This window comes from Myotis davidii, unplaced genomic scaffold (genome assembly GCF_000327345.1).
Source record: "Myotis davidii unplaced genomic scaffold, ASM32734v1 scaffold738, whole genome shotgun sequence".
NCBI lineage: Eukaryota > Metazoa > Chordata > Mammalia > Chiroptera > Vespertilionidae > Myotis > Myotis davidii.
The window spans coordinates 355536-375014 of record NW_006289824.1 but is presented as its reverse complement, the minus strand read 5'-3'; the positions used below and the strand labels follow the sequence as shown (position 1 = coordinate 375014).

General features: G+C 37.0%; 1 protein-coding gene across 1 annotated transcript in view; it reads right to left on the bottom strand.

The window, feature by feature from the left end:
• CBLB (Cbl proto-oncogene B, E3 ubiquitin protein ligase) overlaps nt 1-19479 on the bottom strand; it is a 226773-nt gene that overhangs the window by 19643 nt on the left and 187651 nt on the right. The window contains exons 13-16 of the mRNA XM_006762650.2: nt 10450-10596; nt 6938-7035; nt 6691-6822; nt 4055-4195 (exon numbers count right to left, since the gene is read on the bottom strand). Coding sequence (XP_006762713.1) covers nt 4055-4195; nt 6691-6822; nt 6938-7035; nt 10450-10596 — 518 coding nt within the window. The remainder of the gene's footprint in view (nt 1-4054; nt 4196-6690; nt 6823-6937; nt 7036-10449; nt 10597-19479) is intronic.

Sequence of the window (19479 nt, the reverse complement as noted above, 5' to 3'; positions counted from 1 at the left end):
TAGAACAGCATAAAGAAAAAAGAATTTTAAAAAAGGAGGATAGTTTAAGCGACCTCTGGGACAACATCAGTTGTTACAACATTTGCATCAAAGGTACTAAAAGAGAAAGAACAAGGGATTTAATACTATTTGAAGAAATAACAACCAAATCTTCCCTAACCTAACAATGGAAACAGATATACAAGTATAGAGAGCCCCAAACAGATGAACCCAAAGAGGCCCACACTAAGACACATAATTAAAATCTCAAAGGTTAAAGACACAGAGAAAATCTTAAGCACTTATGTAAAGGGAGCTCTATTAGGCAATCAGCTGTTTTTTCAACAGAAACTTTGCAGACCAGAAGGGAATGGCATGAAATATTCAAAATGATGAAAAGCAAGGATCTACAAACAAGACTGCTCTACCCAGCAAAGCTTTCATTTAGAATCAAAGGAGTAATAAAGAGTTTCCCAGACAAGGAAAAACTAAAGGAGTTCATCTCCACTAACTCAGAATTACAAGAAATGTTAAGTGACTTGTTTAATTTGAAAGAAAAGATCAAAAATACGAATAAGAAAGTACAGGAAAGAAAAAAGGATCTTACTGACAAAGGCAAACATCTAGGAAAAGCTGTGGATCATCCAACTACAAAGCTTGTACAAGCACAACCCTTTGTACGCCATAAGCATCTATAGATGCAATTCAATTCAAAATATCGTGGCATGTGGGGATGGTTTCCATTTTGGATGCGTGGCAGTTAACTGGTGAAAGACAAAAGTAAGAAGATTATGTGTTATTACAACAATAAATTAAGGGATACACACAAACACATGCACAAAAAAAGTACAAAATATAAGTATACTAGGAGCCCAGCACACGATTCGAAATCACGTGGTGCGGCCCACCCACCTGCAGGCCTGCCTTGACACCAGAACCTGTCCACGCAGAGCTCCAGAATGCCTGGCCCAGCCCCCAACCCCTCTGGCTTTCTCCGGCCACTTCAAGCCCTGCCGTCAGTCCCTTGAGTCGCCTCAGGCTGGTCCTACCTTCTCTGGGTCCCTCCCCACTTTCGCCCCATCTCCGGAGTAACGTGGCAGCTCCGCCTGGTCATGGTGCCAGAAGAGAGTGTGAAAGCCTCCAACCTGCTGCGCTATCCTCCTTCCCATGGCAGGTGGACCGCGCGGCACTCAGAGTATGAGCAGTGGGTGGCGAAGGACTGGTGAGGGGGACACTATGGGCTGTCACCCCTGCCCTCCCCGGCACGGGATGGTCCCGCCTCCTCAGGGCACCTCCCCACTTCTGCCCCATCTCCAGAGCAATGCCTCGGCTAATATGCTAATGACCTGGTCATTACCATTATGGCGTATCGACCATTAGCATATTAGCTCTTTATTAAGGGGCTAGGGATGAGTAAAAATGATAGTGATTTTAGAATGCATTCAAGTTGAGGCAATCATAAACTTAAAATAAACTGCTATGAACAGCTTGTATATATGAAGCACACAGTAACCACAAACCAAAAATCTATGAGATATAAAGAAAAAGAATCTAAATACAACATTACAGAAAGTCATCAACATACAAGAAAAGAAGAGTAAGAAAATAAGAAAAGAACAGAGAAAACTACAAAAACAATAGAAAATAATAAAGTAAAAGTATCTAAATAACTATAAATAATTAATTTAAATGTAAGTGGACTAAATGCTCCAATCAAAAGACCTAGCATGGGTGAATGGATAAATGGCTAATATAACAAGAACCATACATATATTGCCTAAAAGGGACCCACTTCAGATTGAAAGACACAAACAGACTAAAAGTAAAGGGATGGAAAGAGATATTTCATTCAATTGGACACAAAACAAAGCTGGGGTAGCAATAATTACATCAGATAAAATAAACGTTAAAATAAGGTCTATAATGAGGGAAAAAAATAACATTCCATAATGATAAAGAGATCAATTCAACAAGAAAGTATAACTCTTGTGACCATCTACACGTGTAACACAGTTGCATCTAAATATATTCAGTAAATATCCTATATAATAAAGAGGTAGTATGCAAATTGACCCTCACACCCTCACAAGATGGTTGCCAAAGACCACCAAGCTGGCAGAGGGGGGCAGTTGCGGGCAACCAGACTGATGAGGGGGGCAGTAAGAGGGAACCAGGCTGGTGGGGAGGCAGTTAGGGCTGACCAGGCTGGGGGAGGCAGGGGGGCAGTTGGGGGTGACCAGGCCGGCGGGGGGGCAGTATGGGGTGACCAGGCAAGCAGGGGGTGGACAGTTGGAAGCGATCAGGCCAGCAGGGAGGGGGTAGTTAGGGGTGACCAGGCTAGCAGGGGGGGCAGTTAGGGGCGACCAGGCAGGCAGGCAGGTGAGCGATTAAGAGCCAGCGGTCCAGGATTGTGAGAGGGATCCCAGATTGGAGAGGGTGCATGCTGGGTTGAGCGGACCTCTCCCCACCTTGCACAAATTTCATGCACTGGGCCTCTAGTAAAGGACATAAAGGAAGAGATCAACAGTACTATAGTAATAATAAAGGACTTTAACATTCCACTGATATCAATGGGTAGATCATTCAGACAGAAAATCTACAAGGAAACAGTTGCCTTAAATGACAGTTCATACCACAGGATGAAATTGATATTTTTAGGACACTTCCCCAAAAGTATAAGAATGTACATTTTTTTAAGTGCACGTAGAACATTTTCCAGGATAGATGAAAAAGTAGGCCAAAAAATAAGTCTCAATAAATTGAAAAAGACTGAAGTCCAATGAAGCATCTTCTATCATAGTGGTATGCAACTAGGAATCAATTACAAGAAGAAAACTGAAAAAGAAACACATGGAAGATGAATAACATGCTACTGAACAATGAATCCTAACATATAACTTATCATACTACTTAACAGTGAGATCAAGGAAGAAATCAAGATATCTGGAGACAAATAAAAATGAAAACACAATGACCCCAAAATCTATCTAACACAGCCAAAGAAGTTCCAAGAAGGAGATATATAGCCATACAGGCCTACCTCAAGAAACAGGAACAATCTCAAATAAAAAATCTAACATTACACCTAAAAGAACTAGAAAAAGATGAACAAACAAAACCCAAAAGAGTAGAAGGAAGGAAATAACAAAAATCAGAGTGGAAAAAATAGAAATATAGTTTAAAAAGACAATGTAAAGAGGTTCTTTGAAAAGACTAATTATATTGTTAAAACTTTAACCAGACTCACTAAGAAAAAAAGAATTGAAAGAGGAGAGGTGACAACAGGCACCAAAGAAATACAAATGATTATAAGAAAATACTACAAACAATTATATTCCAAGAAAATGAACAATTTGGAAGAACCAAATTCCTAGAAACATACAATTCTCTAAGACAGAATCAAGAAGACAGCAAATCTATGCAGACTGATATCTACCATGAAATTGAAGCAGTAATCTAAAAACTTCCCACAGTCAAAAACCCTAATTGACTTGTCAGCGTCATAGCATAAGCTCCCTTGGTAGCCACATCATGACACCACTTTATAAAGGTCACAGTCAAGTTCCCATGAATACTTTTCAATACTGTTATTAATGATTACTTAAAAATAAAAATAGTAACAAAACAATAAAATGAAGGTAATTCAGAAAAATTTATCACTGTTATAATTTACCAAAATATGTTTTTGAATGAAATTATGCCCCTAAAATATATGTAGTAAAAATTTTAAAACTTACTAAAAAAAAAAAAGTCTAAATTTTGTCCCCATCACTATTAGCCCAATCATGGAGCCCTCTGGTTCTCAGGGATGCCTTTGTAACATAAGGGTGTTATCTGGACTGGGATGATGTCTATAGCACCATTTCCACATTCTATTCTTCCTATTGCTTTTGCCAATTTTGTAATCCAATTTTGCAATTAAACCAATCAATTGACAAACAAACCTACCCAACTGCTATTTCCCTTCCAGGGTTTCTTCCCCCCACACCCCAGGGAGATAGAAACCAATGAATTACTCATTTGACAGTATGACCTTAGAAATATTTTTGCTTTAAGTGAAAAGTTTCTCTCCTACCTGAAGGAAGAAGGAAAAGGTCTTGTCCTGAGGATGGCCGGCTACTGGAGCCAGGAGGTTTTGAATGTTCGATGAGACTATGCCTTGCAGGAGGTGGAGGAGGTGGGAGGGAAGGGGGGATGGCATCAAAAGCACCTTCACCTGCATTTAAAGAAAGGTCAGTATCAACAGCAGAACTTTATTAGTCAAAACACAGTATCAGGCCAAAGTAATGATTGATTTTCTCTTGCTGCTTATAAAGAACTTCACCTGCAGTGTTTATCCAGCTGTTCACCAACTTTGATAATGGGAGTTAATTATTTTGCGGGACTATGGAAGCAGCAAACCAGGTACACACACACATATGTGTGTGCAAACTTTTCCTATTTCCCAGGTCTTTCTATTAAAAAGCAGCACCACAGGTTATGAAACAGCTTACTATTCACCTGTGAAATTTATAATATTAAGACACTAGAATTTTGAACTAAATTCTGTCACACTGAACCTTTTGTGTAACAGCCTCTAATTAGAAAATCACACTATGCACAAAAATTTAATGTCACAGAATAGATTATCTTTTAAACTTTATCCTACTAGGTTGTAATTTATTGAAGCTAATGCTCCATATATTTCATTATCAAAATATACAGCAAATAGCCACCTACAGGAGAAAAATCTATTTTTTTATTACAATATCTCTCTAAAGAGAAATAGTTAAATATAAAACTACGTTGTGTGGTCACAAAGCTAGTTACTCATATTTGCATATTTCCCAGTTTTAGCAACGACAGAACACTGTGGCATGCTTTTGTCTATTTCCCCCTGCCATATGTACTATTCTATGCACATTTCCCCTTATATTGATTCCTTAAAAAAATTAAGTTGCAGAGTATGTAAGCAATCTCAAATGGTCTGTGAATGAAACAGTGTATAAATAAACAGCCACATATTCCAGTAACAAAAACTCACACATATTTAAATTTACTGACAAACAAAAAGGTATACGTAAATAAAATAGTTTTACGATTCATACTGCTTGCTTTGCAAAAAATACTGAAGGTATTTTCTCTAATGATCATAAATATTTTTCTAACTTAAAATATGTGAAGGTTCAGGAGAGGTAGTTCTGTTATCATTCCAACCTTAAGCTATCTGCTAAATTATCTGATTCATTCAAATACTTTTCCAGCCCTAAGTGTCGGGCACCATGCCAGGCACATAGGTAACGTGAAGACCTAAATCATAAGGATGTGACCCAAAGAGCTTAGAGTCCATAAGGAGATCTAAGAAAAGTTCACTAATGATTCAAGATGAAAGTTCCATAGGTCCCACAGAGAGAGATTCATTTTAAGAGGGAAGAGAAACGAAGAAATTGGCATTAAGCAAGGTGTTATGAAGAACTAGAAGGTCTGGGCTATCAATGGCTCAAACATATTTGTCAAATGGGAAGGTGGTGTCTTTTAGACAGAGTAAACAGTGTGAATAAAGCATGAGATGTACAGAGGAAAGTGGGGTTAAAAAGACAAGTTGGAGCATTTATCTGTATTGCCCAATACAGTAGTCACCATGCGCATGTAGCTATTACGTTTAAATTTCACTAAAATTCAGTTCCGCCATCACACATGTGAATATATAGACCCTTACATCACCACAGGAAGTTCTATTGGACAGTCATCATCTAGATCCTGAAGACTTGGGTAATAGGTCAAACATTTGTGTATAGGAAGAAGAATGGAGATAAATACCACATAAAGAAGTTAGAAGACTTGTCGTTCATGTAGGTGAGAATAAAGCACTGAACTATTGAAAAGACAGGAGAGGTTTCAAGTGTAAAATAAAAGAACTGGAGAGTAAAAGACACTGCAATAGTGTAACTGGAAACACTGGTTGATGGTGTTTGAGGAAAAAAATAAAAAGGTTTACTTCACATTTCTGGTATTCTAATATTTCAGAGAAGCTTATAAATGGACCTTCAGCATTATTTTACATTATGGTGACCTGTTATTGCAAAGCCTTAATGTGTGTGAAGGTTCTAGTTGACTTCCTCTAAAAATAGGGCAAGAAACTTCCCACCTAGACTTAAGGAATTAACACAGCCAGCCAACTTTAGCATACTTCCACCCAGGTACACACACCAAACACAAAGTATGCTTCTTCATATTAAAATTTGAAACAAAGAAATTTAGATTTGTTGGATCTGTTTTTTACAAATCTTTGCAATGATGATAAGATAATTTATTCTCGGCTCTCTACAATAAAATATATAATTTTCTATAATGTAACTAAGTGGGACCAGATCATCTTATACTGAAAGAAACAGTACACATTCGTTAAAAACTGTACTTAAAGAAAATTTCAGATGACCACTTCAAATCTACTAGAACACAATGCTCTCATAGATTTTTTTGTAGACTACATTTAGTACATGAAGATATAACTTGATAAAAGTCTGAGGGCCAGCTACTGACACCATTGCTTCAATTCTCTGAATGGAATAATGGTCACATGAACTTGAGAGCACCATCACCTGAAGAATCCATTCTAATTCAGACAGATTCAGAACCTAGTGAGTCTGCATTACATGGAACTCTGATAATTCTGATACTAATTGGAAGAGGCAGGGTGGCCGGTTAGAAATTTTTTAAAAAGGTTTCAACCTAATGGAGGGATGAGAAGATCATAATCAGAGGGCGTCCTGTTGAGTGAAGAACCATGCTTTGGATTGTCCCGAGTTGGAGGCCTGGCAGGTGGTAATGGCACTGGATCAGAAGCTGAATCAAAAACATCTCCTAGAGGATAACACAAAATCTTAATGTATTTTCAGTTCAACATTGGCATGGACTTTTGCCTTTAAATTCTGACCATTAAGATGTAGAATACCAAGAGAATATGTATTATACATACCCTTTATATATATGCCTAACTCAGGCATGTTTGATTTCTTCATCTCTGAAGATGTACCATGTGTTCCATTCAATATACAATGACCATTATCATAAGACCTATGGCAGAGATCAGAGGATAAAAATCAGAAGGATAATTACTTTCCATTTAAAAGTCACTTGGGAGGGTGATGGGAACTAGCAACCCAGCTCATATAATAAAGTTTGAAAATAAATATAATTAAGTTGCTTTTCTGGGAAAAGTACAAGTAATATTATCTAGATACTCTTACCCAAATATTTTTACAAAGTAGAATATCCATGGAACACAAATTATCTTTTTTAAAAAATATATTTTATTGATTTTTCACAGAGAGGAAGGGAGAGGGATAGAGAGTTAGAAACATCGATGAGAGAGAAACATTGATCAGCTGCCTCCTGCACACCCTCCACTGGGGATGTGCCCGCAACCAAGGCACATGCCCTTGACCGGAATTGAACCTGGGACCCTTCAGTCCACAGGCTGACGCTCTATCCACTGAGCCAAACTGGTCAGGGCACAAATTATCTTTTTTAAGTGAAACTAAGAATTACAATAATCACAAAAACTGTTGTACTTGAAACACATCTTTGAAATTAACATACTGTTTTGAAAGAGTTCACTAATACTTTGTCAAGTTTTTGAAGAAAAAAATGTAATAAAGCAAAAAAATACATTATTTAACATATTTTTATTTCTGTAATTTGAGCTGTCTTTGTAACAAACTAGAGCCCAACAAAGATGGAGAATAATATTAAATGGTCAGTAATTGCATTAAAATTCTGACGGGCAGCCTGGCTGGTATGCTCAGTGGTTCAGCATCCAATCATGAAATAGGAGGTCAGGGATTGATTCCCAATCAGGACACATGCCTGGGTTGGAGGCTCGATTCCCGGTAGGACGCGTGCAGGAGGTAGCTGATTGATGTTTCTCATCTATGTGTCTATCTCTCTACCCTTCTCCCTTCCTCTCTCTCTCTAAACCCCCTCCCCAAAACAACATATTAAAAGAAGTCATTAAAAAAATCTGATAGCCATATACAGCCCTAGAGTCTATAGTATAATTTCACTGCTGCCAAGAACAAGACACTGGCAGTTCTGACAACTGTACAAAAATGACTTTAGCAAAAGTCTTGGGTACACAACAAATATTTTGATCTAGGTGTCTATAAAGAATAATACTAAACATTATTTTTGCTGTTGATTTCACACTATGAACACAATGGGTAAAATTGGGGCATGGGAAGACAGCAACAGGAAGAGAAGATACAGACCATGTCTTGTCTTCAGAATATAGCTGTGTAACAATGAACTCTCTGTTCATCAACTTCTGCTCACAAAGAGCTATATAGAAAGCAGAGTTTAGATTTTACTTTTCTCTAATTTACTCTGAATTCTTGGGGCAAAATAGAATTACATACATAATGGAGGAGATAGTGGATATTTAAATAGTTATTGCAAGAGTGCTTAATTTGTAATTCATTTCCATTCTCTCAGGTAGCCACCTCTTTTCAAGGGGCCAGAGAGGTTTCATTTAAAAACAGTTAGCATGTATTGAATTTTCATAATAATGTGGATTTTTGCTGAAACTCAATTGAATTATTCATCTACTGTTTAACTTTTCCCACATATTGACAATTTGCTTCTGATGTTCCAAAGGGTAGGAGGGAACAGAGGAGAAAGAACTGTTTAAGCTTAAAGAGTGTTTTGTAGAGGACATAAGAAGATACTTCATCCATCAGCTTTGAAGAACAAATTAGATAAAAAATGCACTCCAATTAAGTTTAGGGATTATCAACATTTATTACTTCTCTATAACAGTACAAAGATGGTAATGGCGGACATAATTCAATTTTATTTTCTAGATTTGGGAGGCCTGCCATCAAATAGCTCATCCAATATGATGTGACAACTAAAATTTAAAATATTAAAATTATACCCCTCACTTCTCCAGCAATGAAAAATAATGAGATACCATATAGACAGAAATATTTCACCTTATTTCAGTTTTTAAAAAATACTACACATTTGTAAGAGTCAAAGGAATTGAAAATTGTAATAATTTGTATTTGATGTAAAGGAATAACTTTTTTTCTCTTTTAAGAGTAGTAGACACTTGGTTATCCTGATACAATAAATGCCTTGAAGTTATTTCTTTGTCTTCTCAATAATACTATTTTAGCAGCAAATGTCTTAAACACCAGCAATTAGCAAGAAATACTTCAGTTCTTGCTTTGAAATATGAAGCCCTGGACTTCAGAATGTTAATAATCCCAGTTAATAACTCAGCAGAGTGTTGATAATTCCAACTAGGATCACTCATTAAGACAGATCTTTGGTTAAAATGAAGAGATGCTTTTCTTTTCCAAGCATTGCATTTTTTGTCTCAGTATAATACTCAGAGAAAGGCATTAAGAACATTTTCAGATTTCTCAACTGAAAAGGGAACACTGCACACATAAAATGCTTTCCGTTGACTGACTAGACCTCAAAAGGAAACAGTACACTAAGTAAAGATGGCATAGATGATTGAAGTGTTCAACGGCTCTCCTATCTCTCAATCAAGAGACACTGGCAGGCAGAAGGCTGGGCCAAAGCAGCAGTGGAACCCCAGTTTATGTTCCCAGCGCAGCTCCAGGGATGTTATTACACAAAGAAAACTGAGGCTTAGAAAGTAAGTTTTGAAACTGAGATTTCACTTATTGAATATCTAATATATGTCAGGCTTTAAAAAAAATAAATAATAATATATTATGGTTTACTAATTCAATTAAAGACAAGCTAATATTTCAATACACAACAGCCATTTTTAATAGCTCATATACTTCAATGGAGCTGCTACTTCAACAATCAAGGATGTCTCCAGTGTAGTGAGAATAAATAACTGACAAGAAAAAACACTATTCCTCACATTCTTATTTGATCAAGCAAAAGGGAGATAGATAGTACCTGATAAAAAGCAGTTAAGAGAAAAAGTTTTAGGTTTTTTTTTCCTCTTTTCCTTCAAGATCTGAATAGAAGGAGGTAGCATATCAAGATGGGAAATGAACAGAAATTACACTACTTTTTACGTCATGAAGAAAAATTCTAAGGATGGTTGGCATAATACCTTAGTTTCTAAGCACAAATTTTTCCTCATGAGATATGTACTTAGAACTTATAAAAATGGATTGAAATTAGCTTATGGAAAATTCATCAATTAATCACTGCTATAGGTAGCCATCAACAAAATTTGATCAGAGTACAATTTGTTTTTAGGGAGAGAGGGCAACAAAATGTCCCGTTAGACTTACTAGTCAACTAAATTAGTCAAATAACTTGCTGAAAAATCTAGCTTTTAGTTTTTTCTGAAAGTAATTCAGAAAACAGTATATAGAAAGAAGAGGCTTTGAGCAAGAAAGCAAGGATTTTTAATACATAGATATGATTTAATTGCTTAAAAATGATAATGTATATGCAGATGTGAGAAGATTAAAAAGGTGCCCACATTCTTACCTAAGAGGAGGTTTTACATTATGACAATGAGATGGCTGTGAATTCAGGGAAACAGGATGGGATGAAGGAATCTTATATTCATCATCATCTTCCTCTACTGGGTCTCTTGTTTTCTCTGAAAGACAATTTGCTAATGGACCAGTACACCTACCAGAGGGGAAAAAAAAAATCCAGTCTAGTATAAGCATACTAATTTAGAACAAGTAAGTCTGATGTGACATTATCAACTTAAAGAAGCTACTTTGTCATGTGTATTCATTTTTTAATTACAAGGTAATAGCAGAAGGGCTGTTCTTATGCTACATACAAAGAAAAGAATGTTCAATCTTTTGTTAAGACTCTACTGATGAAATAAAATAATTGTTATACTTATAATTTTAAATGTCACAGTAAGAAAAACTAGTAACTTGTCAAAATAATCTTGGAGTTGTAAAAGAAAATGCATAAAATTGTTCAAACCAAAGCTACTAAAATAATAACATTTTGTTCCAATTTAACTTACATCAGTAAATTAAGATAACTTATATGTATATGCATGGGGGCTTTATATACTAATGAAGTTCTTACAGAAAGGTAAGAAATTCTGTCTTTTGTAAATATTACGTATAGTTGAAAAAAAATCCAGTTTAATTAAATGAAACAATTCTTCCTCCTGTGAAGTCACAGTTCAAATTAATATTTTTTTCCAAATACAACCAAGAAATAAAAATGACCAAAATAATTAGAAGTAGATAATGAGAAAACTAATTAAGTTGTTGAGGTACAGTACATTATTTTTTTGGCTTAAATTCCCTGCCTAAATGAAAATGAGTAAGATGATCACCTAATATATGTTCAAGCATTTTATTCATCCATGAAAGTAAATAAATTGAACAAAGCCAAGCAAACAAAAACCTTCTGTTTTCACATTTGTTGCTACCGGAGTTTAACCCTTGCTGATGCAAGACAGAAATACCAAATTAGAAACGCACAAACCTATCCTGATCAACTTTAGGACAACCAACCAGTTTGCAAGACATTGGAGATACATATGGAGCCAAAACTTTTTGTTAATCATCATGAACTTCATGGCAAATCTATTTCATTAAATTAAAAAATAAAAATAAAATATCTTTGTGTCTGCAATTTTGAAGCACCTTCTGTAGAGGGAGCAAGAGTCCTTTGGTATGTTCGCCATCAAGCAAGCCTGAAATAACTTTCACTTTGATCTTCTCACTAGTTAGAATGAAAACAATTTTAAGGGCTTTCTTTGTGTCCATTATAAGAGGCTTTGAAAACCTGAAGGTTTTCAAGTTTTAATGATATCTGAGTCTCTAGGAAGTTCAGAAATGAAAGAAAAAATTCTTATAAGATTTTTCAAAAGTATATTTTTACCCATCTTCGGAGACTTTTTCAATACTGATTTTGAATTCTTGTTTGAGCGACCTTGGAATTCAAATGACAGTTCATGGTGGGATGAAAGCACAGTGATGCAGTGACCAAGTCCAATGTCAGTGCCCGGAGCACAAGCTAATAACCTTATTAATAAACTAAGGATTACCCCTTCCACGGTGTAACTTTGGGAGTTGTACATTCCAAATGAAGGCCAGTGAGGATATGGACTGCAAAGTGATGACTTGATTAGAGCAGGGATTTCAAACACAACCTTTCCACAAACTCTTATAAACATGAATATGTCAATTTAGCTAACTCAAGGACCAGAGTGGGTTGGTTCTAAATGAAATGAGAAAATTATATACCCTTTCTATGCCCTAATACTTTCATTCATAATGAAACATTTTTCATATGCAATTCAAATATATACTGTGTAAAGAATAAGACCTATTGACCAAATATTCAACAATCATATCAATGTCAGGAATGTTCTACTACCTGCCTGATGCAGGTGACTTCCGGAGATTTAAGTTTTTAAAGGAGCACTGCATTATGAGACTAGAACATTTTGAAATCACATCAGTTGCGGCTAGTTCTATATTTTCTCTTCATTGATAAGGAATGCCACCCTTTTATCTCTCTCCTCTCTTTCTCTCTCCTCTCCCCTCCCCCCCCCTCTTTCTCCTGCAAATCAACAGAAGGAGTATTTCTGAAGGAAATGAAAATCAAAGCAGGGAAGGCTAGGCACTTGACTGGGAAGGGGGCATAGAGGATATCTCTGTACCTTCTCCTCAGTTTTGTTCTGAAACTAAAACTGCTCTAAAAAATAAAGTCCTAATTAAAAATAGACTGGAAGAGGAAGGTACAATGAAGATAAAGAAGTTGTATACAAAATACCAAAAGAGAAATCTTGATTCATGTGAACAATTACAATATGTGTAATTATATGTGGGAATTTTTTTCCTCTTCACAAACTCATTCAAGAAGTAGGTTCAGTTCAAATTGCAACTAAATAAGTGGTAAAATAATTAAAGAATTTTCATTAGCAATCATGTATGTTTACTTTACTTTTGGAGAAAATATCTAACTTTGGGACATGGGAAAATGTGCAGCCACTGATTTAGCGTAAGGGAAATTTTTAGGATACCAGTTAAATAATGAAGCAAATTCTATTTGGCTGGTTCCAAGTTAAAGATGCCAAGTGAACCATCCTACCACTTACATCTATTGCTTCACTCTCTTTATATTATCATCACACGTTGACGGAGTGTTCTGTACTGTGGCTGCCACTGCTAAGCTAATACACTTGTAATGCACAGGATACGTACTCTCAAAGATGTACAGCCGTCCTCACCACAACCTTGTAAAATTCATTGTGTGCTAGTTATTTGAGCCATCACTGAGTAATACATCCATTTTCTTCATGTACACATTTACAACAAACAAAGACTATGTGATCTAACGCTATTCTTAGTGATTTTTATATTTTGAAACTGAAGGTGCATAGGTGCATTCCTTGCAAGCATGTCCAAGTCGCGGCTGGCGGACTATGACTATGACATGCTTGCTACAGCATCCTATATTCCTGGTGTGAGGCATACAGGGTGGGCAAAAGCAGGTCTATAGCTGTGAATACATGAAACACAGAGATTATTCTTGTATTATTATTTATTTATTGTTATATTATTTTCCATATGAACAATGGTGAACCTACCCTGTATAATCAGAGGGGGGCCTCCTACACATCCCATTGGCTTTACTTATATAACATACTTCAGACATCACCCTAGCAAGTTCTTTCCTTCTCTTCATTTGAGCAATTCTTTTTTTATTAAATTTACTGGGGTGACATCTATAATAAAAGCATAATATGCAAATCAACCGAATAGCCAAACAGCAGAACAACCCTCCAGGCAACCATGCTGTGACACATACTGGTGCCAGGCCAGCCAAGGCAGGTGCGATGCGATTGGTGGGGGGCCCCACCCTCGCCTCACGATTGCCCCACAGAAGGAGGCCCAGGCCACCGGCCAGCAACACTGTGGTGGGTGGGTGGGGCCGGCCAGCAATCGCCCCGCAGAGGGAGGCCCAGGCCAGCCAAGCAATTGCACCCCACGCCTGTCATGAGGCAACTGGTTGTGGAGGAGTGGGGGAGGTGGTGGGGCCTGCACAGATAGCAAGCAGTGGTGGGCGGGGATGGGGCCAGCTGTCAGCAGCCAGGGGAAGGAAAGCCCTCATAGACCCTGATCACTTGCCAGGCCTAGGGACCCTACTCATGCACTGCGGAGTCCAATTGGCTGGATCCGGGCTGATCGGCTCCCCCAACCTCCTGCAATTCCTTCCCCTGGATGGCCCTGCCCCCCGTCGGCACCCCCACTCCTGACCCTGACAGGAGGGAAGAGGGAGCACAATTCCTTGAGGAATCAGCCATTGGTTAGCTTTCTGCTGGCACCCTGACAACCCCAAATCCTGTTCACCTGTACCCTGGACCCTGACAGGAGAGAGGAGGGAGCCCGATTCCTCGTGGTCCCTCCCCCAGGCTGGCATTGGCAACAGAATATGTCTGAAGACCAACTATTGGCACAATGTTGCCTCTGAAGCCTAAAGAAGCTGGCCTCATTGACTGAATGTATCTGAAGACCAACTATTGGCAAAGGCCAGCCTGAGGGAACCCCCAAGCGCATGATTTTGTGCACCAGGCCTCTAGTTGGTTAATAAAATTATATAGGTTTCAGCTGAGCAATTGTTTATAGCTCGGTTAGTCCACCCACTTTTTCAGAAAGAAAGAAAAGTAGAAACATCCATCTTCACTTCCTATACATGAACCTCCTGTGACATTGCCCTTGACACAGACATGTCTTTTCTACTGTGTGTATTTAGTATATGCTTGCCCACTGACATTATATTTTTTATATAATCACCTAGGTCTCTCTTCTATTTCTGTTTTGAATTGCAAAATACTTAAGAGCAGATCCTGAATCAACAAAGGTCTGCCATGGTTTGTATGTAGGGGAGTGCCCATAAGCTTTTAGAGGAAAATAATTAATGGTTATTAGAGAAATACATGACCAAGCTGTTAAGAGAAAGAGAAAAAACATTTTTAGGATCCTTTCATAATCTACAAAAGCATTTTAAATATAATGTTATTTTTCTGGTTTTAAACATGTAAGATTCTTTTTTTAAGAATAAATAAAGAAAGGGCATTTAAAAATATTTTATTAAAACTGAATCTTTAGAGCCTGCAATGGAAATTGGTCCATATTTTTTTGTAACTATCCCAATTCTAACAGAGGAAATATCTAACTCAGAGAAATAATAGCCCAGAGAAGTGCTAACTCCAACTATAGCTGAACTTGAAATGGCTACACATGTGCCACATGTGAGTCATTTCCCGATATATCAGAGTAAGGCTTATAATATATGTATTAATTTTGAGGGTTCCAAGGAAAGTCAGTATGGCATCTTATTAGGTTTCATATGCTTAAATTATATGCATTTTCACTGACTTATTTTTAAATTGGAGAAACAAATTTCAAGTTACATTTTTAAATTAACTTCTTTAGGACCAGCATTACTTCTAATACTTTTAGGGTTTGCTTTAGCAATCAAAAAGATAAATGTTGAGGAAACTTGTACCTTTCTTGATACCCTAATTTTCCAATACATGTCAAACATTAAAGACTTCATGATGATATTTAAAGTGGCATTACTTACAATAGCAAAAAATAAAGAAAAATGACCCAAATGTTCCTCAGTGGAGATGTGCTTTACAATGGAATACTTACTCTGAGCAAAAAAAGGAACAAACTATTGATACACCTGACAACATGGCTAAATCTCAAATGCATTATGCTCCCCAAGAAAGAAACCAGATTCAAAAGGTTACATACTGTATGATTCTATTTATATGACCTTCTGGATAAAGCAAAACTATATGGACATAAATCAGACTGGTAATTTCCATGGGTTTGCAGTGAGAGGAGAAATTCACACAAAACACAGAGGGATGTTTATTGAATAATGAATTGTCCTAGATCTTCATTGTGGTGGTGATTAAATGACTATGAATTTGTTAAAACTCACAAAACTGTACATTAAACATTAGGGTGAGTTTTACTGCAAATAAATTATGCTTTAATAACAACTGGAAATATTGTATTTTATAATCAGATTTTATTTTAACTTATTTAAAATATTGGCCATAAGCATCTTTTTACAAACAAATATGCTTAATATTCTTAGAGGCCTTCAAAACATTATTCATTCATTTGAGCCTATGGAGAAATGTTAACAGCAACATAAGAAATGCTTGGATGTGGTGGAATACGTGAACATGTCCTTACTTAATATGAAAATAAAATCGCTTTCTAACCCTACACATTTTCTATCAACGGATCAATATGTTCATGGAGAAATGGAGAATATATGGTAGATTATGCCTCCGTGGGACAAAAAAGAGACAGTATAGGGAATATGATTTAGATTGCATCTTTAAAAAGAATCCAGTGTCTCACATGCCCATCAAAGACTACCTAATTGTTTGTGATCATAAATTACAGGTAACAGATTGGTCAGACTACTGGGATAACGTTAATACCAGTTCCCATCATAGCTTTTAGATGGAGAAAATGAAAGATGCGTGGAATTAGTGGCATTTCCCCACCCAGATTATAGTCATCCTCCAAATGCCCATATTATTTATTTTGTACCCTTTTCACACACTACTGCTCTTTTAGTTGAGGCTAGTTAAAAATGATATACTAGCCGAAACCGGTTTGGCTCAGTGGATAGAGCGTCGGCCTGCGGACTGAAAAGTCCCATATTCGATTCCTTTCAAGGGCATGTACCTTGGGTTGCAGGCACATCCCCAGTAGGAGATGTGCAGGACGCAGCTGATCGATGTTTCTCTCTCATCGATGTTTCTGACTCTCTATCTCTCTCCCTTCCTCTCTGCAAAAAATCAATAAAATATATTTTTAAAAAAATGATATACTTGCAGCCCTCAATTCTTCTTATCCATGTGCCAACAAGTAGGTTCCAGCAATTCCCCAACAAAACACTAGAAAACTTATGTTAGGATAGTCCAGCTGCTTTGTAGGAGGTTTAAACAAAATTTAACCTTTTTTCTGCATAATCACACTGATTTATAAATTATGTCTGAATTTCAAATACTGAATCATATCAATGGGTGCAAACCAAATGCACAAACATTTCTATATGATCCATCAATGAAAGAAAAATGTAGTAGGGAGCACAACGAACAAAGTGGAAAGAAGGACCTGTCTCACACCATCCCCTCTATACCATGCCAACTGTTACTTACAGGGGACTGCCAGCTTTGGTAATAGTGCACTTTTCTATCTAGCAAAGGCAAAATAATAAACAAAAATATGTGCCAGGGGGTAGGGGAGGCCGGGGGAAGGTCAATGGAAGAAAAGAAAGGAGACATATGTACTACTATCTGTAATACTTTAAACAATAAAATAAAATTAAAAAAATAGTACATCAACTTAGCAAGTCTCAAAGGATTTTAAGGTAACAGAATGAAAGCTGGTACAAGGATTAATAAAAAACCAACAATGTTCACTCACTAGGGTTCACTAGGGTTAATAAAACAGAGTAATTCTTAATTATAGCTGTAACTTCCATTAAAAAAGTTTTCACCACATTATATTTAACTCGGCGATACTAATCCCCTCAACATCTCTAATTGAACATAAACTGGATTAATGTAAAACTGTAGTATACATTGCCTACATAATAACAGAAAATGTTTTCCTGCTCTTTTGACTTTAAGCATAAGAAAATGTAGACTGCTGTACACCATATACAAGATGAAAAATGTCCATCAGGTTCATTACCCTGAAGTTTTTAAAAATTACAATGTGATATTTGTTTTAATAGCTTCTGTAGCTTAATACTTTTCTTCTTTTCTTTTTTTTGTCATTTGCTCTCTAGTTAAAAAAGAAAGCAAAATAAAACAAAAACTTAGAATGAATTTGCCCATCATTTCAGTCAAACTGGTCTAGCTTTACAGTTTTACACTTACCTACCTATGCACTACTATTTAAAGACAATCACACTCCCTGGCACGCACACATGCCCAGGTGTGGACCTCTTAGATGACTCTTACTGAGAAGGTGGCAGTAGTTGAGGCTGCATTTACAAATCTACATTTCTAGTTTATTTTCCCCAGCAGTTTAGCATATAAAGGGAAATTATTATAATAACCAATAAAAGGTGATGTTTACTAAAATTTTGCTACACAGAAATGTTCTAAAAATGTTTTCTATGATATCAATATTTTAGGGGTAAAGAATATGTAGTTATCCTGAAGGTACTACTTTAAATATCGAAGTTCCTACATTGTTAAAAATCTCACTGAATTACATTCATATGTCTACAAATGTAACCAATCTACTAAATTTGGTGCAAGCCATGTAGAAAGGAATTTATCAGCTTTAGATAGTACCTACTGAAATTTCCCCCTGCAACGCGTTTACATGTCATAGGTGTTTGGTGATGTGCTAAACCACGGACTTTAACAAACCTGGGCTGGACTTACTGTGCAGCAGAAGGCATTACTACTGCATTTTTTCCCCCCTTGGAAATCCTAAGATGAAACTGTTCACTCATTTATAGGGTCACCAGTGTTGGAGCCAACTTGATGACACATACTAATTGAAATATTTGCCTGAATATAATATTAAGTTGAAAGCTTGGATGGTATGGCCAGCTATCCCCTCAACATTTCTATCTGAATACGTGTGTTGTGTTAACAGGCATTTCAAACTCAACAGATCCATAACTAGTAATTTTACCACCTCTGCCCCTTCCCACATGTGCCCCATCTTTGATCTCCCCCACTTTTGTAAATGGCACCGAACATTCACCAAGTTTTTCTTTTAAATTGTTTTATTGCTTAAAGTATTACAAAGAGTATTACATATGTCTCCTTTTTTCCCCGCCCTTAACAAACCCCTCCTCTGCCCCTTCCCTCATGTGCCCCATCTTTGATCTCCCCCACTTTTGTAAATGGCACCGAACATTCACCAAGTTTTTCTTTTAAATTGTTTTATTGCTTAAAGTATTCCAAAGAGTATTACATATGTCTCCTTTTTTCTCCCCTTGATATTCCCCCAGCCTCCCCTAGCCCCCAGTGTCTTGTGTCCATTGGTTATGCTCATATGCATGCATACAAGTTCTTCGGTTGATCTCTTACCCCCTCCCAACCCTCCCTGGCCTTCCCACTGTACCCCAGAATATGTTCTGTTTGGGTAAACGTCCTGTACGCCCTTGAAAAGAACGAACACTCTGTATATGTCAGTTAGGTCAGATTGGTTCATCAAGTCCAAGTCTCTGTTGTACTGAGTTGTATCTCACATTCTTTCCTGAGACAGTTCCTGAGACAACCCGAAAGCCCTTCATTGAGTGAATGAATAAACAAACCGTGGTCCATCCAGGCAGCTGAATTCTACTCAGCAACAATGTGACTGATTCTCACAAGCATTATGTAAAGTGAAAGAAGCCGGGCTCAAAATGATTGAAACTGTGGCATTCCATTTATATGACATTCTAGAAAAGGCAAAAACTATAGAGATGGAGAACACAGCAGTGGTGCCAGATGTCTGTGGTGTGGAGGTGGGGAGGGGAAGC